Raw genomic sequence first — 20,660 nt, 5'->3', positions numbered from 1 at the left:
TAGTTAGGACCGTGTTGCTGGTCCTAACAAGGTAAATGTAAAGGTAAAAAACATCACATCAAAATAAGTGGGTCATTACAATGGAGTTTAAGTTTGGTGTGGTTTAGGCTGCGAAGCTGGGGAAAGCATTATGTAAATGAGTAGCCTCCAAAAGTCCTAATAAGGATAGAAATACAAGACTGTGTGTGCGCATGTGGAACTGGTTTATCTATTCTTGTGAGGATCAATTTTGGGAAAAACAACTTGTGAGGACATTTGGCCTGGTTAGGACCATTTTGCAGGTCCGAGTAAGCTCATCCTTGAATTTGAGCAAAATAATATATGGCCATATCCAGAGGACTTGCAACGTTGCTCTCTACCAGTATTAATTGAAATGGTATTGAAGTGCGGAAACAATTGGTTAATTCCCAATGGTGTGAGAGGATGAAATTCCACTATTAATTAATTTTTATTATCAAAGATGTTTTCAAATTCATTGTTTAGAACATGCGTCAAAAGACAAAACAATATATTATTATTTTGGGGAAACGGGCAAGGTTCGGTGTTTTGTTTCAAGACAAAGCAATTTACCAAAAGACAGCACTTTTGATGAATAATACATGCGTTTGCTCTTCGCTCGTTTATCTCCGTTCTGAGGCTGCGATCGCAAGCCGGAAGTGGACGTCACCGTCAGCGATGGGACTGAAAAAAAAGAAACCACAATGATGTGGGGACTTACGATCGTCTAGGAAACTAAACCCGCAATGTTAAAACCTCAGGTACGAAGATGAGAGTTCGTGTTGAGGCTGGAATTGAGGCAACGGGAAGGTACGTTGGAGTCGCTTTGTTTTGTTTCGTTTCGCTCTGGTGTGATTGCAGCAACAACGTGGGGAAAAATAGCAAGTGGCTCTCCATAGTTGAAATATTTTTTTTGTCAAACAATTGCTATATATTTCGGGAACTCACCACACATTACAGTGCTGCCAGCGCACAGGTGCCAGTTAGCCTCGAAGCTAGCAGCTGAAGCTAGTCTGGACCGCTTGCATCAATGCTCGTCTGAAAGTGCATCGTTTTCACGTCGTTTTCCCCTCTATTCAGTTTCAAACGGGAAGCACACACCAGACCAACTAAATAAAATATAATTACGACCAGCTTTGCATCCGTATTCGGGTGTAAATAACCGTAAGTGTAGGGACTGCTAACTGGTTAGCCGAGTGTGTTCCAGAATAGTCTTCTTCTCCCAGCTTTCAATTTCTAATTAATACCCGAAAACATTATTCCCCCTTTTATTTTACCGCAAATAAGATGTAGACCCATATTTAATCCGTATGCCCGCCAACTGAAGTTCTAGAAGTTCGTCTGAAAACCGTTATTTGGACATCTAGATTTCTCGCTAGTTACATGGGGATGCATTTGTTTCCAGCTGTCATGACATTTCCCACATTTTACAGAAAACATTTTCAATTTTTAAACTAACTCTTTCCCTTGTTAATCTTTGATCTTGGTTGATTTAGTGACATGTTAGACGCTAGTGGCGTTCTTCCAAAAACCCGTGCCACTTGTAGTGGCCATCCACCGTTTGTCATCGTTGTTGCACTGGATCTGTGTCTGACGGATGTGAGATTGTGGCTTCATTTTCACGCTGCACGCATCCAAATCGTATTGTATTCAGAAGACACATTGCAGACAGGTCCACTAATTAGTTATGGCCGAGGGCAGTAAATGAATATATGGTGAGAGCACTGAAGCACTGAATCAGACTCATCTTTTTTTGTGTTTTCTTTAACTGTGCGATCTTCGCCGTACATCAGATACTCTGATTATACGGGCAAGCCAAGTGCCTCTTTTAGTTATTTCAGTTACTTTGAGCGACTTTTCTTCAGCATTAAGTGAGTTCATATTAACACTGTATAAAATGCATTTTTATGTGCTCTTTTGCACAAAATATTTGGATACCAATACATGTCATTACATTTCCCTCTTCCACCATTGTGTATGAGAGTGACAGCAAAAAAATAATTGAAATATTAGTGACTGAAGTTGAAGCATCTTTGCTGTGACATCGTATTGCCCACCCACAGGTTTCTGGGTGGAGGAGGTGTAGTACAGTCCGTTAGAAGGCCAAATGCTGAGTCACGTCTTTGCTACAGTTGTCTGGGCAACACCTCCGTATTGACCAGTCAGAGTTAAGAGTTAAGGAACACCTGAAGCGCTGAAAAAAAAAAAAATCATGCCATTCTGATGACTCACCCCTTTACTGTTTGAGTTTAATAAGCTAATAATTGCTAATTGCTAATAACACTAATTGCAATAGGTCAATAATATTTAGAATATTGAAGTTCTGAATATTTAACGGCTTTTTATAAAGATAGATCTTATTTATCAAAACTACATTTGAGTTTGAACCAAAGAAAGATAAAAACCTCCAAGCTGTAAGTTTATTACATTTATGTTGCTCCTTAGACCAAACATACTGAGAATTATTTAAAAGTATTTATAGTAAAACTTCTTGTGTATCTAATATGAATGTATGTGGCTTTTCTAGCCACATGTGGCTAGAAAAGGCCTCGGTTGAGACAAAACGAAACTGTTTTCATCTATGCGGTTCGGCAGAAACATAATTGTTATTAATGTCAATGCACAAGCCAAAGGTCTTCAGCATGTCTTTACTTAGATACTGCAATTTTTGCAGTCATTGGGGGTTGATTTGTTTATTTATTTATTTTTTAAATAATTTCTCACTCATGATTTCTCTGAGGTGGTGTAACTACTAGCGTGTCCACCAGAGGGTGTCATTTGTGCACAAACCAAAGTAAAACAAAGTTAGTTGCTAAGTTGTTAAAGAACTATTAGATGTGATTGAGATCTGTTCAGTGGACTTTTTGATGACGGAGATGCACTTCCCAACATCACACTTTCAGATGCAGATGGTAGTGGTCAGCCTTTGACCGAGAGGTCCGATCTGAGCTCCTGCCGTGTTTGTGTCGTCGTGTCCCTGAGCAAGGCACTTAACCCCGGCTTGCTCCTGGCCGTTCAGATCGCAGCCGTCTGCAGCCAGTGCGTTATTGGGTGCATGAATGGGTGACTTGGTGTGAAGCGCATTGGTTGCTGGGTAATCATGGGAAAGTGCTCTTAAAGAGCCGTGAGAGCCATTTATTACTTGCATAGGAAGCACATGATTCATGTTTGTTGTGAAAATGAGAGCTAATGGCCTTGTGATTTGGTAAATGCATGATTACTATGACATTGTACAGAGGTTGGACAAAATAATGCAAACACCTTAAAGCTTTTTTAGCTTTAAGGTGTTTCCATTATTTTGTCCTACCCCTGTAGATTGAATGATGACTGAAGTTATGAAGGCCATGGGACTAGTCATGTACGGTTTGTTTGTATAACAGGTGGATTTAGAATTCAACAATAATAATGTTGAGCAATAATGTGGTTTGTCTGGTTGTTTTTGTTCTGAATAAGATCCGGGTATGTTTTGCACCATCAATCACATGGGTGTGTAGTCCATTGAAATTCATAGATGGTGTCAATGCGATCACTAAGTGGTGCCCATTGTCACTGTGTCCTGTGAGAACGTTTTAAGATGAAAGTCAACTAAGTGACAGTTCATGGTTGAATACAACTGCTATATTGAAATGGATAGTTTTTCGAAGGCTCCCACCTGAATGCCCACCACTCTCTCCTCCATTCATTTACCATCCAGGGCTCTGGTGCATTGCTAAATGGAGTCTGAGCAGCTGTACCACAGGGGCTACTGCAGGAACAGCTACAACAGCATCGCCAGTGCCAGTAGCGACGAAGAGCTACTAGATGGGGCCGGGATGGTCATGGACTTCCACACCACTGAGGATGACAACCTGCTGGATGGGGATGCTTCCTCCCCAGGTAGGAAGCGTAGGGTTCCAAACAATGGCTTTCTTTTCCGCTGCTAGTCACATGTTGAACAGCTCCTGACTTTGTTTTCGAACTTATTGAAGTCATGCCCATGGCTGACCATTTCTGAATGTCAGTCCTAGCAGGGTAATGCTGATGTTCTTAATGAAATAATCCTAATTGATGTTGAGTAGAAATACCTGAGGTCCCCTGACTTATTTCCAGCACTGTATGGCTGGGAAATGTGAGGGAAGATTTATTTGTTGTAGATGTCTGGTTGAATCGAGGTATGTATGTTTGCATGGGTGAACAGAATGTCTGTGGCAAGTACTTAGGGCCTGCAATTAAGTGGTCAATAAATATAAACAAATAGTTCAAAGTGTGCTCTATTCACGAGATAAAAAAAACAGTAAATGGGTGCTGGCCATATGGTGGGCTGTTTTACACAGGTAGCATGTAGATTTTTCTATGAGCTTATGGATGCCTCCTCTCATGCCTCATGAACATGTTACATAATAGATTTGAAACTAGACCGCTTCTTCTTGTTTGTTATTTAGATATATTTCAGATGTCCAGCCATTTGAGTCTAAATTCTTCAAATGGTTTTTTTTTTTAACTAAATGGTGCTTTTAAGAGGCTTCATCAAGTGTATAATTATCTGGTTTATGAAATTCCTGAGTGCTACAGAATTTGGTATTTTCTTGTTCATACAATTACTTATAACCTTATAACCGTTTGGGTTTTTTTGAGGACATTTGGCTTTTAAATGGCTACTTCTAGAAATATAAATGGTGCACAATTATGTGTTTGAATACTTGGTTTGTAGGTGTTGGTGAACACGTGACTCTCTCGATCTACTTGTTTTTGTTCTTTTGAATGCTATTCATTTGCATAAAACCCACCCACTGGTCTCGCCTGTCTGCAATTGTGTGACATTGTCATTAACATAAACCGGTTTGGCTGTGGGCCAGTCAGATCAACTCTCCGAGGAAGATGAATGTGCTTCATTCAAAGAGCGTTCTTCGCCTCTCTCCTAGTTCTACTTTGTTGTGAGAGTTAAGCTCGAGATACATTAGTTGCCTCACTGGCGTTTGTGGTTTAGACTATTTATTTGTTCAAAGTTTGAGTGAACGTGGAGAAATACTTTCATGGAACCTGATGTCTGTTCATATTTCCCCGAAACTGGAACTACCTTATCAACATTTATGTTAACTTCTTCCTGGATGTGGACTAAACCTGCTATGGCAGAAGACACCAAGTGGTCTAATGAAAGGTAGGGGCAGAGTAAGTTTGATATAGTGTCCTACAATTTGTACGACGTTGACAAAGGACACTAACATGTGTGTGATGGAATGCAGACAGCCTCTGTTAAAATCCTGAGCAGGCTTGTTGTGTGTGAAATGAAAAACCCTCGAAATGAGTGGTTCTGTTAACTGTGTTACATAATGGAGGAAAATGTAGCAGAAACAGGCTCGCAAATGAAGATAGGGTATGTTGTAACACAAATCCGACCCATACAACTGCCGACTTATGGTGCGCTTTGTTGGTGGTGCTGTATTTCCAACGATGCTGGCGACATGTGTTTCAGTTCCACAAATGTTAAAACACATCTCAAGTCAGGAACATGAAATTCTGGTCTTCAGTGGACGCTTAAATAATTTGATTTTTGATGACAATAGAGTGTAAGTAAAATTAATGAATTAATTGTGGTCTTGAATGGACCTTCATCTGACATTCAAATGAACATTTGCAAATAATTCATGCATTCCGGTTTTCCCTGCACGCAATAATAGTTGAACTGCCTCCGTTCCTTATCAGAAGTCTGAAAAACGTCAGCAGTAGTGGTCATAATAGTTGATTCCTTTGTAGTTACACACCCCTATGACCCAGCTTTATGGTCTGTCCCGTACAGGCAAGGCACGCGGATCTCCCTTAGCAACTGAGCAGGCGCTCGTCTGATCGCCTTTCGTTGCTGGCGTGGTAGTGTGCGTGTGATATCGTCAGCCTTTAGCAGTCAGCTGCTGCGGTACAGAGGGTGAGACTGACAGAGCGCGAGAGAGAGAGAGGCGAGGAGGAAGGACCAGGCTTTTACGCGCTCGTCCAACCCAAGCTCACAGTCTCTCTTCTATCTGCTCGGGCTGGTCAACATGGCAGGGGCAGCAGCGACTGACACGGAGTGTAGTGCGCAATAAACACTAGCTTAGCTTAGCCGCGGCTCGCCGTCTTATCTGTCAACATGGAGGAGAAAGACGCCGTGGCTGACCCATACTTACCCTATGACGGGGGAGGGGACACGATCCCGCTGCAAGAGATTCCCCGACGAGGTAGGCTAACGCTCATGCCACTCGTTCATTCGCGCCCCCTTTCCTTTGTGGTCTTCTTGTGAAAAGGCCTAGAAAAATGGATGTGGATCGAACCCTACCACTGTTGTTGTCATCTGTCATCCGTTTACCTTTTAGCTTGCGCTGCACCTGTTAGCTGATGATTTGCTAAGGGTGTGTTCACGCTGCAGTTCCAAGACCATTTATAAAGACTGCAGACCTGCGATGTTACAGGGTCAACCGTCTGCAATTTATTTTTGAGTTTGAGTGGTGATCCTTTTCTTCGAATAAAATGTATTTGAGTTAGTCAGCAGAGAAAATTCACCTGTGGAAATGTCATCTCCCCAAGAACAAAGGTTATCTATATATGTCCTGTATCTTCTCTGTGATGGAAGGAGTATGTCTAATACTGTATTACAGATTAATAACCCAGATCCGTAGTTCCCCAAGGTGGTCATATTTAATTTTATCTTTTTAAACTTTCTAAGACGGGAGAATTTGTGTTTTTTGATATGCTCTCTCAACACTTTTGTTTCCTGATACACAATTGCTGTGCTTGACAGTCCCCAACTGCAACATCCAGTTACCATGGATGTTGCCCCAGATGTAGTCACTGTCTTTGTCTGCCTCTTAAGATCTCCTTATATCTAACATTTACTTCTGTTGGTTACAAAGCAGTTTGTAAACAAGCATCTTCTGCTGAAAATGATATCAATGAAACCGAAGTGTCAAAAATTCTGCCAGAACAGAGAAAGACCAGGTGTTCATGTTTTTGGGTTTGAAGTACTGTGCTTCCAATGATGTCTTGTTGTAGTGCAGTAACATGGTAAAGTAGTAACATGGTAGAGCCATGTGGAGAAAAGAGGCCTCTGGGTATTTGACTTGTGTCTTCTAAGTCATATAACATCAGTTTGTCTTCTTTCATAAAGTTCTCTCTTTTCTGACAGTTGTCTTGCAACTTTTTTTAAGCTCTGCAGGTCTCATGGAAGTTTGCCAAATTCACCGCTTTACTTTTATTTCTATCTGAATGCTAGCACATGTCAAACACTCACTGATTAACCAGTGTAATAGCCCCTACCTATTTTTTGGTTTAAGCTTTACATCTCAGCAGTCAATGGCTGGACCCCTGCTGCCTTATGAGGGATTTCTGGGTTTGTCTTTTGCTCACATGTTGAGCAGTCTAATGCTAGTCCAATCCAGCTCATACACAGTCAGCTGCCTCTACAACCTCTGGTCTAGTTCTTTTTTACTTAAGTCATAATGCAACTCTATTTGATGAACAGCCTGGTAATGCTGGTTAATTGAAACATTAGCGGCCTTTCTTTTCTGCATCAAATCATCGGCATGTTTGGGTGGTCCCTTCAGCAAACTGATTGTCATCATGTGTTTTAGGTTCCAACACACTCGTGATGTCAGGTATAACTTTGATGAATTGAATTTTAAAGCATATGATTAGTGTGGCCTTACTTGACTCTGGTTCATATATAAATCTAATTATCATGGTTGAATGTTAAGCACACATTTGCAAAAAAAGGATTTTTGGTTGGAAAAACACACTCATTGCCAATGTTTGCAGTTTCAACATGCAGACTGCAAAATGTCTCAGACAGTAGACGTTATGTACATGCAATCTTAATTAAGCAACATTAAGAGGTGTCCTTAAGTTACTTGTGTATTTCCATACAGGGGAAGCCACGTCACGGTTCCAATGTTTCCCCAGCCTTTGTCAGTGCAGGCATGTCAGCTGAACCAGTGACTTGCTTGATTGCACTTAGTCACCTGATCTGGGACCTCAGCGCCTCTCATGCCGTATAAAATAAATGTGGAATATCCGGGAAGCATCAAAAAGGCACAAATACTGCTAGAATCATTTACTGTCACCTATTTCTGGAAATGATAGTCACCATATCAACGGTCTAACTAGCACTTTCCAGCTAAATTTGGTACCTTAAACAGTCCTCAATTAAGCATTCAGACCGTGTGTTCTGCATCATTATGACGCTTTCCTGTTAGATTCTGCTCTGAAATGATAACGATTCAGAGGAGATGCACTGATAGTGACTTATCAAAGGAAGTAGTACACTTTTAGTTATTAAACATTGTCAGAACCTTCTTGTCAAATGTACTTATTACTTCATTGATTATGTATTCTATTTTAAAAACATAAATGTGAACTGTCAGTTGAATCAAATTGATTAAAGTGCGATGTACATTCCCATTAGTAGAATTTGAATTTTACTGAACTTAAGTGTTTTGTATAGTTTTTATTTAGTTATCTGTTTTCATGTTGGTGCACGTGAGATGGAAGAAAAAACATTTGCTTTTAATGCTTGTTGAGTTTGTGACTTTGTCAACGACTGACCTCAGTGTCTCAACTTTGTTGTTTGTCTTTGTCAATAGCTATTGTCTATTTTTAGAAAGGAAATATACCTCTCTTTCACTTAGCTCTATGTTATTCGGTCAACATTTAAGTGGTTTCACTGCCGCCTTCCTCAAACACTCCAGTTTTACATCAGAGTATGACCATCCGTCATTGCTAAGAAAGTACTGTAGATTGGTTTATTTTGTGGTCACATAAAGTTTTCCTTACAGTTGGAACATCACTCTGCAGCTGAGCTGGAAACAAATGTAGATATCTTGCCCATGTATTTGTTACATCCCAGACTTTTCTGAATATGACCAAAAATAATGTGAATGATCATTGAATTTGCCGCTTGTTTACTTATTTTCATACAGCAAGTATGACAATATTACTATTCAATGCTCACTCACAGCCACAGAAACCAGTTTTTGCTTTTTGTTTTCTTATGTAAGGTTCTCTATGTTATTACTTCATTCACTGTGGTAGTCTTGTAGGGACTGTACAAATGCTGGGTGTTTTATATGCCCTTTGTTGGTGAAGGACTTAACTTTAAATGCCTCTATATATTTTCTACTAAATCTGTTCCATAAATTGTTGAATAATGTCTTTATCGTTAAAGTTTACTGCTGACGAAGCAGCTGTGTTCTGAGAATGGTGCTGTTCTCTACAGAGAGTAACCCCCTCCGGCCGCTAGTTCCCCTTCACTGAAATGTTTGTGTGGCTGTGTGCAGATATGAGTCACACTGTTTTCTGTTGCTGATGAATCCGTAGGTCCAGCAGAATAGAGCAGACAAGCCTCAAAAGATAATTGTCAGATGTTGACGTAAAGCTTGCACGTCACCAACACACACCTCCCGTCTTGTTTTGAGAGGATTATGCATAACTAAGCCACTTTTTAAAAAATAAGGCTTGTGGTGAATTAAATGGTGCAGAACTCAGCTGACAGTATTTGTATGTATTGCATCGATTGGCATGTTAAACGTATTTGAACTGTTGACTGTTTGGTTAGAATCTCTTGTGTAAATATGTGTTTATACGCCACACCACAATAATCATTTACATTACAAGCCTTGTAAATACTATTTGGCCTGTTTCAGTTATGACGCTTGAGCTGCTGTTGATTTAAAACATTTCTGTTTGCAGGAAAATAAGTGTGTATTATGATGTAATACATTTATAGTGTCCTACTCTGTATCTCTGTGGTCTTCTTGGCTCATTTATTTCCCTCTGCAGTATTTCTAGCGATGGTTTTATTCTTCATAATCATGTTCAGTACACAATGAATACTGCTGTTTCAGTTGAGTAAATAAGTTGGTTCTTCTGTGACTTCCTTTGCCCCTCATTCTCATCAAGACTTTTTTTTTTTTTTTTTAAACCCTCCACAGGATCTAACTACGCCATGTCTAACGGCGGGGGTATGGCCAGTAGCACCACCCATCTGCTGGACTTCCTAGAAGAGCCTATTCCCGGTGTGGGGACCTATGATGACTTTCACACTATTGACTGGGTCCGAGAGAAATGCAAGGACCGTGAAAGACATCGGAAGGTAAAAAAAGGACTCTCTTTAGTTCATCATAATTCTATAAAATTATTGAAGTGCATAGGCAGTGTACTTAATGATGTCTTGTCTTGTGGAACCATTAACTAGCCGCAAATCCAGCAACATTAACATCACTGTCATTTTGTTTGAGACTATTAAAAAAAAACAGAGCCCTAAGTTAAGTATTAGCCTGATTTTGAACATCAAACGCCATTAAACGTAGTGATCAAGGACATTTGCCGTCATCCACAGGCTGTGGAATGTAATTTAAAACAGAATTGATTAGACTATTTTTAGTGATCGGCTCGTACACAGAGCGATAATCTTAAGAAACACTCAAGACAGGACAAGATTTTCACTTTGAATAATACATTTCCTGCCCTCTAACCAAACATTGACTCTGGTAGTCCGTTTGGATTCTGCTCCTAGTCACAAATTTTGTTGGCAGGAAGCAATATCAATATAAGTGCTTTTGATGTGTCCTGGCAGTTAATAATTCTTATCTTCAGCTGTGTTTCTTCCTCTGTGTTTAGATTAACAGTAAGAAAAAGGAGTCCGCATGGGAGTTCACCAAAAGCCTGTACGATGCTTGGTCTGGATGGTTGGTTGTGACGCTCACAGGCCTGGCCTCAGGTAACTGAAGTTCTCGCAAACATTAGCAAACTGCCCTTATCTACTTCGCATGTGACTTTTTAGTCACATGCTCACTCTCACACACCCACTCAGAGGTGCGTTTCTTTCCTCTGCTATCACGACACCATCTCCGGCTTAGTTACAAAATCCAACCATTGCATTTCATATGAGGCAAAATTGCCTACGTTGCATTCATTTAAAGTCGACAGCCCCACTCTGTAATTTGTTAAAGGCGTTGTAAAACCTGTTTACCTGAGAATATATTGTATTCAATGGTTTTAACAGCAGTGTTAGCATGATGTTTATACAGTGATTTGTCTTAGCCTTTTCTTATAAAAGGTAAAGCTGGAGTTCATATTTATGTTCTGTCTATGAAACAAGACTATTGTATTGTCTCGCATAAACCCTACATATTCATTGTTTCTTCCTGCTCTTCTCTGACCAGGTGCTTTGGCTGGGTTGATTGACATTGCTGCAGACTGGATGAATGACCTGAAGGAGGGCGTGTGCCTGAGTGCTATGTGGTTCAACCATGAGCAGTGCTGCTGGACGTCCAATGAAACCACCTTTGCAGAGAGAGACAAGTGTCCTCAGTGGAAGAGCTGGGCTGAACTCATCCTCGGCCAGGCAGAGGTAAACTGCAGCATGTCAGGCATGACAGTATTTATCCACGGCTCTCTCATTTGTTGGGACACATAGCTCAGTAGTCTAGACATGATGTCTGTAGTTATTAATGGCAAGAATTTGGTGGTAGGGAAGTGCAAAACAAATCAATAATTGAAGAAAAGTAACAAATCGTTGGAATGCTATGTCGAATTATTGAAGCTATTGAAGTTTTCATTACAACATGATCAGTGTTCAAAAGAGACAATTGTTCTTTCATTGATGTTTTCAAGCCCTTCCAGCATGCGTGTATAATAGTAACCAGTGCGTTCTGTTGCTGACGTCACAAAAAGGCCTGGAGGTTAAAACTGTGCAAAATAACATGAAGTCTAAATAGCGTCGTCAGCACTAGGCAGCTTACATTTATTTGCAATCCTTTCCATGTGAAGAATTGGTTAAACATTTTTATTGCATCAATGTTATTGATCATTAATCATATTTGATTTTGCTTTCCTTGTCATTTACTCCCTCAGGGTCCAGGATCTTACATCATGAACTACTTCATGTACATCTACTGGGCTCTGTCCTTCGCCTTCCTTGCCGTGTGTCTGGTCAAGGTGTTTGCTCCGTACGCATGTGGCTCAGGGATCCCTGAGGTAACATAAGCTTCAATTTAGCAAAGTTGTTTTGTGCAGAATCCTCAGGAAACATAGTTTCTGTGATAGAAATATCAGCCGGCAATAGAAATGAAAGAAGCAAAAAAGTAATTTTACAATCTTTGGCCAGTCAGTTAGAAGCCTATACAAAAAAACATTTGTTTTGAATTTCATGTTTGTTTGTTTTTTGCACACTGTTGAAATATCAGCGCTACATGGACATTTTTGTCATTGATCTATTTGAAGCTTGCAACTATGCTATTGCAATGCATTTTGTGAGTTTAGCCTGTAGTCACAGCCTCATAAATGCAAAGGTACTAGTGGCATTATAGTTAAGATTTACAAAATGGCCTCACTGAAAATGCTACTTTTCTTAAGGCTAACCCTTATTTTCTTGGAAAGACATCAGATGATGATTGAAAGAATGAATAATGAATAACATTTGATGAAATGTCATCTTTGGACTTCACCCAGAACATGTCACACCTCATACTCATGAGCAATTTAGATGAAATGACAGGAACCAAATATTTGATCGGTTTGTAATTCATTTTGGCTCAGAGATGAAAGTGCCTGCGTGTAAATGAACCTTGATCATCTTCCCGCAGATAAAGACCATCCTTAGTGGGTTCATCATCAGGGGTTACCTGGGAAAGTGGACATTGATGATAAAGACTATTACTCTAGTGCTGGCTGTGGCATCTGGACTCAGCCTGGGCAAGGAGGGACCCCTGGTCCATGTGGCCTGCTGCTGTGGGAATATCTTCTCTTACCTCTTCCCTAAGTACAGCAAGAATGAGGCAAAGAAACGAGAGGTGAGAGGAGTACTGTTACTGAACTTCTGTAAAGATGTGGACATCAAAGGGAGCATCCACTTGAAAAAGTATTTGAGTGTGCTAGTGTTTTAATTTCCCTTTTCATGTTTCTTTCATGCAGGTCCTCTCTGCGGCTTCAGCAGCTGGAGTGTCTGTGGCTTTTGGAGCACCAATCGGAGGTGTCCTCTTTAGCCTGGAGGAGGTAGAGAACATTCAGGAACAGAACTAGCACTTTGGTTTTAATGATAATACTCTGATCTGCATGAGCAGTGGCTTTGCTTTAAACTATAATGCATCCAGTGTGTATATACAGGATATGAAGAAAATGCAGATGTCGCCCCTGCTGTGTAAATACTGTTGTCTCCCCTAACATGGGATCTCTCTTGTCTCCAGGTGAGTTACTACTTTCCCTTGAAGACCCTTTGGCGGTCCTTCTTCGCCGCCCTGGTGGCGGCCTTCGTGCTGCGCTCCATAAACCCCTTTGGTAACAGCCGTCTGGTGCTGTTCTACGTGGAGTACCACACTCCATGGTACCTGTTCGAACTCATCCCCTTTATTCTTTTGGGAGTTTTCGGTGGCCTCTGGGGCGCCTTCTTCATCCGAGCCAATATTGCCTGGTGCCGTCGCCGTAAATCTACCCGATTTGGCAAGTGCAGTTGCTTTTTAGTTTTGAAAGGTTGTTTAGGAGTGCTTGGAATATAATATTTTTCGTTTTCAGCTACATTAAAACCAGTATTCCTCTGACTTTCTCTTTTCTCTCTATGTAGGAAAGTACCCAGTTCTAGAAGTGATCCTGGTGGCGGCTATTACTGCGGTCGTTGCTTTCCCAAACCCCTACACACGTCAGAACACCAGTGAACTGATAAAAGAATTGTTCACTGACTGCGGCCCTCTAGAGTCTTCACAACTTTGCCAGTATCGCAGCCAGATGAACGGAAGCAAAGCCTTTACCGACAACCCGAACCGCCCCGCGGGCCCTGGTGTCTACGCCGCCATGTGGCAGCTTTGCCTGGCCCTTATTTTTAAAATTATAATGACAATATTTACTTTTGGACTCAAGGTGTGTGTCTTCCATCATAGAGGAGGTTTGGGTGTTTCCCCTGAGCTGAAACGCTAAAGCCACTTCCTGTCTCTTCAGGTCCCATCTGGTTTGTTTATCCCTAGCATGGCTATTGGTGCGATCGCAGGTCGAATCGTTGGAATTGCTGTGGAGCAACTGGCTTATTACCACCACGATTGGTTTCTGTTCAAAGAATGGTGCGAAGTTGGCGCCGACTGCATCACTCCTGGACTGTATGCCATGGTGGGCGCTGCTGCGTGTCTGGGTGAGTGCACGTTTAGAGTATTGTCGTGCCGAAAAGAAGTGCAAAAACATTCATTGTTTCTTTTCCCTCTGAAGGTGGGGTGACCCGCATGACGGTCTCTTTGGTGGTCATTGTCTTTGAGTTGACTGGGGGGTTGGAGTACATCGTCCCCCTCATGGCTGCTGTCATGACGAGCAAGTGGGTGGGAGACGCCTTCGGTCGGGAGGGGATTTACGAAGCCCACATCCGCCTGAATGGGTACCCCTTCCTTGATGCTAAGGAGGAATTCACGCACACAACTCTGGCCAGGGAAGTGATGAGGCCCAGGCGCAGTGACCCTCCACTAGCGGTGCTGACACAAGATGACCTGACTGTGGAGGAGCTGCAGGCCATCATCAATGAAACCAGTTATAATGGTTTTCCTGTGATCGTGTCCAAGGAGTCCCAGAGGCTAGTGGGCTTCGCTCTGCGCAGGGACATCACCATTGCTATAGGTACTTGTATAATGAAGTAGAGTGAAGAATGTGCACCTGTAGTTAGTTTTATGGCAGCTCAGCTGTAAACTTGGTCCTAGTACTGAAATACTTGGTTAGACTTTAAATGCAATATAAACTGTTATGTTTCATCTGCTCCACCTCCTGTCAGATAACGCACGCCGTAAGCAGGAGGGCATCATGTTGAACTCTCGGGTGTACTTCACCCAACACGCCCCCACCCTCCCTGCCGACAGCCCGCGGCCACTCAAGCTGCGCTCCATCTTGGATATGAGCCCCTTCACCGTCACTGACCACACGCCCATGGAGATCGTGGTGGACATCTTCAGGAAGTTGGGCCTGCGTCAGTGTCTGGTCACTCATAACGGGTAAGTGGAAACTATCTTCTCCGCTAACTTGAGATTTGGTCAACACACAGTCTGGCTTTACGTCCTTGAAATTGCCTTAACAAAACTGCTGAGCTTGTGCTGCTGTAACTAACAACAACTGCCTAACAGGTGGCTTGCTGTGTTTGTGTCAGAGCAGCAGATGGAGGAGACAAGGTTATTTGAGAGCAGCATTTTTGATACGTGTGTGAACTGCACTCGAGTTGCTTGCTGAAGCCAATAAATAAAAGTCATTAATTAAAGCAGTAGTAATCGATGTCAGCCTAATAACAAACACATTTCTTTCTTATTTTAAAAAGTCACAACTCCCTCATTATATTTCAGGGGTTTTGTTCTGATGCTCCTGAAGTTAAGCCACAGAACTATGTCCTGTATATCTGTTTATCATGGATGACCTCCACAGAGGAAACTTGATGAGGCTTTTCCTTTACTTTTTGAGCATTTAGCGAGGCAGGTGGTTGTGTGAGCTCGGCCTCTGATCAGCTTTTCCTTGGACGGTTACGAAACAGACGGCGCCACCTGCTGGGCGCAGACAAAAACGTTTCTTTATTGTTTAATTATTGTTGTACTGAGTTTCAGTCCTTTTTCAAAACAGTCGCACACATTGTCGAATAATAAAAGGTTTACTAGGTATATGTTGTTTTGTTTGTTTTTGTGTTGCAGTTTATTTTGTTTTGAGTTCCACTGTTGTTTGTTTGTTTGTGCTGCATCTTTGTTTTCTGTCTCTCTTCTATTTTTTTGTTGGTTCACCTTGGTCAGTCATTCCCTTAACAAGTGTGTGTTTCAGGATTGTGTTGGGCATCATCACAAAGAAGAATATTTTAGAGCATCTGGAGGAGCTCATGCATCAAACGGAGCCCCCGGTGACTAGCCCCGTCCCTTTACTCACATGAACCCTCCCCACTTTTCGCACCTCTCTCTTAGGCTCTGCGTTTTGGAGGGATGCATGGAATTTGGTTTGAATGGCTGTAGACAGTTCCAAGCTAAACTTCCTGTCTGTCGAGTGCTGTGGGTTGTTTTGGTGTGGAGTCGCTTCTAGAGAAACTTCCCTAGCATTTTCCTGCACTCCTACATTTTCTCTGTGTACGGATACTCTGGTGCTGGGCCAGTTCTGTAGAACTGAACTTTGATGGGACCGTTGAGTGACTTGGGAGCCTCTTTCAGACATGAGACCTTTACTTGCAAGTTTTATGTCTTCTAGTAATAGGCAATATGGGCCACACTGAGACCTGTGTCGTAGATTTCTGTTTTGTTTAATGACCGTTATAATGTATAAAATGTATTGTGCTCAGTTTTAGTGTGTTGTAGTATGTTTAGAATGCAATAGAATGCATCTGATATCAGTAGAACTTGGGTTCATCTTCTCACATATTCTCCTAGTTCAGTGCATGTCTGCCCATAATTGACTTCAACATTTCAAGCAAAGAGGTCACTTTAGAAACCCAAGAAATGTTAATCCTGCTCACCCCTGCCAACGTTGCTCGACATGTGGTCTTTATTGAACAGCTCGTTGCCAAGGAAAGTCTAAACCTTATGCAATCTGGAACGTCAGGAAGGTTCATGTCTGAAAAGGCCTCACTTGGTAACTGGATTCCCAGTGTTTAGTTTTTCCGCTAATCCTCACCTCCCTCTGTCCGTACCTCGTGTAGTGGTCAGTATGACATTCTCATCACCTTCATTTTACCATCTGACAAACATGTTCCTTTTCTTTTTTTTTATACAAATAATGAATGTTCTCCTCTTTTTTGTGTTTTTTTCCCCCCGTTATTACTCTGCTGCCTTTTACACCTGGGCGGCGCTCCAGATTGACAACTTCTGACCCGTCGTCTTAACCACCCACTGGCGAGTAGCTAGCCGTCACGGCCGAGCGGAGCCTTTGAATATTCTAGTGTAGTTGTTATAATCAAAGACAAACGTCTCTCGTTGTGATTCATTGTATGTGTAGTGGTAGTCTGCTCTATGGTGCAGTGACACTGTGTTGTAGTGATCTAGTTTCCTCCCTGAGTTTGTGACAATACCATGACATTGCAATATTTATCCTCTCTTATTTACCTTCACTATGTTTCCTGCAAGCTGGCGGTGTCACATGATGCAGCTAATGCACCACAAAATATGAAGGAAGCAGGAAGGCATTCTTTGATTGTATATTTTTTGATAGGTTCAAATATTTAAAACTTATAACTGTCTGAATATGTACGAGTATTTTTCCTTCATGATATTTAATAGTCCACAGCATCTTTAGAGAACTGCGCAGTCACTCTCTTAAGGTCATAGATAATCGATAGAGTTGATGACGTTTGCTGTCACAGGACCTGGTCACAAGATCTTTTTAAGGATTGGGATTGAAGAAAAAAATCTACTAACTAAACTAAATGTAAAATCCAACTGTATGTGACTCTAAAAATGTGTTTAGTTGTAGTTCATGGAAAACATCCTGCTGCGCTTCAGTAGCCAGTTTACAGGAAACATTGCTTTTTGTTCACATATTTGCCTTCTCTCACACTCTGTGGGCCGGTGGCGGCCTGTACCAGACTGTGTAGACCACTGGCTGCTGCTGTGTAGTTGCTGCTCCCAACCTCCAAAGCCTTCATCAAACCTGAAGTGTTGTTGGCTCTAACTTCAAGAAACTCTTAACATACCGTTGAATCGGCACCATGTGTTTGACTCTGGACATAGATAAGTTGTTCTGAACCACCTGCCAGGAGTGGACTCTTATTTTGGGTCCCACATGCTTCTATGACGTCCACTATTATTTGCCTGCCAGTGAACTGCACTTCCACCAGCCGTCGTGGTAGTCCCACAATGCACTGCAGCTATTGAACCTCTTTACTTTGGATTGTGTGCTTGGTTTAAGCTTTGAGCAGTTCCAATGGGTTTCCCCCATCTGGTACTGTGATCGATCCTTTGGGCGACAGATCACCGTCATCTACAGCCGCAGATCAGATGCTCAAATTCCCAGTGCTGCTACACCAGTGTAGATGATGATCTCACAGAAAAGCAGCAGGTCCTCCCTTGCAGTCCAGGATCAGCGTTTGTTGCTCCTCAGCACACAGATGTATTACACAGTCAGGGGAAAGAGATTCTTTTTGCCCCTCATGAATGGTTTTAATGAAATATCCCTTTGTTTTTAGACCAGGCCTTCTTGTGTTGTAAGCACGTGCCCTAGTCTCTTAAGGCACTGCAGTCTAGTCGCTGCAAAATTCCATGTTCATGGAAGTCACATGTGAAACCTCAGCTCTTGAACTCACCGCCTGAGGAGTTCTAGTTCTGAGAGCCAAATATCACCAAATATTGAAGCTAATATTTTAGTAAAGCTACTTGAGATGAGAGTTTTAATGATGTGGGACTCTTAAGTAACTGTCCGGCGCCTCACCTTCCTGTCTTCTCCATCGTCTCCTGCCTCCTCCCGCCATGTTCGGCAGCTGGGCTGCACAGCTTTTTGTCATTGACTTTTAATTTGGTCGACAGTTGTCGGTCAATTAACATCCCATTTTGCCTTTTTTTTGTGATGTATTTTTTACTCTGCATGTTGTTTACTGCATTGTACATGCTATGTGATACCTGCAGTACTAACTGTACTGAAGATGGCGACATGTGTACCGCTTGTCAATTTTAGTGGATTTATTTTGTTGATGTTCAGAGTGATGCTTCTTTACTGGGCAGATGGTCTATAAAGGCTCTAACAACTAGTCGACATGGTCAACTGTAATAGACGAGTCCTGACACTGTATGTGAGGTAGCACAATCTAAAGTAAGGGAAGAAACAGCCTGGGCTCCAGGAGCATTGCGTGCCAAGCCATCCAAAGTATGGGAAAATAATGAATAAATAAATGCTGCTTCGCTCACACAAGTGTGCAGAAGTACCCTATACTGTGAGCAGCACCACAACACTCTCAGATGTGTCAGCTTGTTCTGGGACACTCTCAAGTTGTTTCCTTGTGAGTGTGTCCATGAACTTACCGTGTGACCGCTGGAGAACTTACTGTATGACCCTCAGTGTTGACTCTGTGCAGCCCTGCTCCTGCTCTTCATACTTCCTCTGTAGGACCCAGATGCTTCCTCTCCAGACTGTTGGGACCAAATCTAGTGGTGGTGAAGCGTCACCCTGTTCTGGTTGCTGTTGCTCTTCTCCTCTGGTTTACTGGCACTTTCCCTCCTGGGGACCTCGTCTTTTTGTTGGCCTCTGACTAACCCTCTTTAACCTGTTGGACGGATGTAGCCAAAAAACCTTAACTTCACTGACTCCATCAAGGTGTCCCGTTCTAAACTACCTACCTCGCTTCTGTCCTCTGTCTCCCTCTGCAGGCGGCTTCTCGGCATCATCACAAAAAAAGATATCCTTCGTCACATGGCTCAAATGGCAAACCAAGATCCAGAGTCAATCATGTTCAACTAATCCGCTCCTTCCAGGACGCCTGGACAGGAGGGGGCGGCAGTGAGGAGGAGGAGGAGGAGGTGGGCCTCCTGGACGGAGCCAACCTCTGACATTCAGACCCAGTGTTTTGTGTTTGTCTGGACTGTGACCCCCAGAGACTCACCGGCCGTGAGAGGGAAGAGGATGATACCAGACTGACTAAATTATGATCTTTCCTGCTGCTGAGGTCACTGTGAGCTGCGGGGTCAAAGACACACGTGTGCGCTCTCTCTCTCAGACATGCATGCTCCGACATCACACACACACACACACACACACACACTAATGTATAGATATACATTTGCACTCTTCTGTGTCCTAATGCGGCGAAGGGTCACAGGTCAGGATGATCCGCTGACGGGCTTGCGATGACGGACCTTGGCACTAGCTGGCCGAACAAGTGAACCTCCTGCCCACCTGCACAGCTGACCTGTCCGTCCTCCTTTGTGCGTGGGGTCCCCGTCCGTCTGTCTGTCCGTCCGTGTGTGTGTCAGTCACCATAACATTCCAGTCCGGTTACCATGGAAACCCAGGAGTCACCTGACTCCGTAATGGAGCATCTCTGGATCACGTTACCACACAGTTGCCCCCTGTTTTGGCTGTTGTGTTGGTGTGAGCCCCTGAAACTGTGCGTGCGTGCGTGCGTGTGTGTGTCCGAATGTGAAGTCCTTTAAGATGGAAAAAATATTTTCACGACCTCTGAGCCAGGCGTGTCCATGTCAGGGTTGTGTGTCCAGTGTTCCATGATGAAACACTCTCCCTCTGTAATTTAAACAAAGGAAAAAAGAAACTGGAATCTTGCTTTTCACTTTGAGTAAAGACGACGCTACAAGTCTGCGTGCGTGTGTGTGCACGTGTGTGTGTGTGGTTGTCCTGTGGCTCGTGGACAAAGTCCTTCATGTCGAACACTAATTCACCAATTCAAGCTAAACGATTCAAGTTTTTCACTTTGTAAATGGAATAAATAAATATACTGGCAGAGTCTAAATTATACAAGGTGATAAATTACAATAAAATTATTTAAATGACGAGACATGTTAATGTGTCCTTTTGTTAAACGTCCATTCTTCAACAATGGGCTCACAAACAAAGGCTCAGGACCGTGGCCATCACAACCATTCATCATTTGCTTATTTGAATTTTCATTCTTTTTATCCTCAGAAAACAACGATATTGTGGCCGTTTCATTCTTGAAATATTTCAATTTGGGACTGCAGTATGAGCACGTTGTAGTGGCTCAACCAGTCGTGACGGTTTGATATTTGCTTTAC

General features: G+C 42.4%; 1 protein-coding gene across 5 annotated transcripts; it reads left to right on the top strand.

Annotated features, from left to right (window-relative positions):
- The first annotated feature begins 143 nt into the window (after window positions 1-143).
- On the top strand, window positions 144-20,418 carry clcn3 (chloride channel 3). 5 transcript variants are annotated; one of them, XM_053861149.1, is made up of 16 exons: window positions 144-807; window positions 3,692-3,873; window positions 9,930-10,090; window positions 10,618-10,717; window positions 11,163-11,350; window positions 11,854-11,976; window positions 12,585-12,791; window positions 12,913-12,993; window positions 13,185-13,437; window positions 13,559-13,851; window positions 13,930-14,116; window positions 14,191-14,589; window positions 14,741-14,957; window positions 15,763-15,838; window positions 16,780-16,817; window positions 19,281-19,427. In XM_053861149.1, exons 2-15 carry the CDS (start codon window positions 3,711-3,713, stop codon window positions 16,792-16,794), a joined length of 2,463 nt encoding a protein of 820 aa, XP_053717124.1. In that variant the 5' UTR covers window positions 144-807; window positions 3,692-3,710; the 3' UTR covers window positions 16,795-16,817; window positions 19,281-19,427. The 5 variants fall into 5 exon arrangements, with proteins under 5 accessions (XP_053717124.1, XP_053717121.1, XP_053717123.1 ...); XM_053861146.1 differs by lacking the exon at window positions 16,780-16,817 and having other exon boundaries at window positions 19,281-20,418; XM_053861148.1 differs by lacking the exons at window positions 15,763-15,838; window positions 16,780-16,817 and having other exon boundaries at window positions 19,281-20,418.
- Window positions 20,419-20,660: the final 242 nt, after the last annotated feature.

The sequence above is a fragment of the Synchiropus splendidus genome, chromosome 3 (genome assembly GCF_027744825.2).
Source record: "Synchiropus splendidus isolate RoL2022-P1 chromosome 3, RoL_Sspl_1.0, whole genome shotgun sequence".
Taxonomy (NCBI): domain Eukaryota; kingdom Metazoa; phylum Chordata; class Actinopteri; order Syngnathiformes; family Callionymidae; genus Synchiropus; species Synchiropus splendidus.
This window is presented reverse-complemented; position numbering and strand designations above follow the sequence as displayed.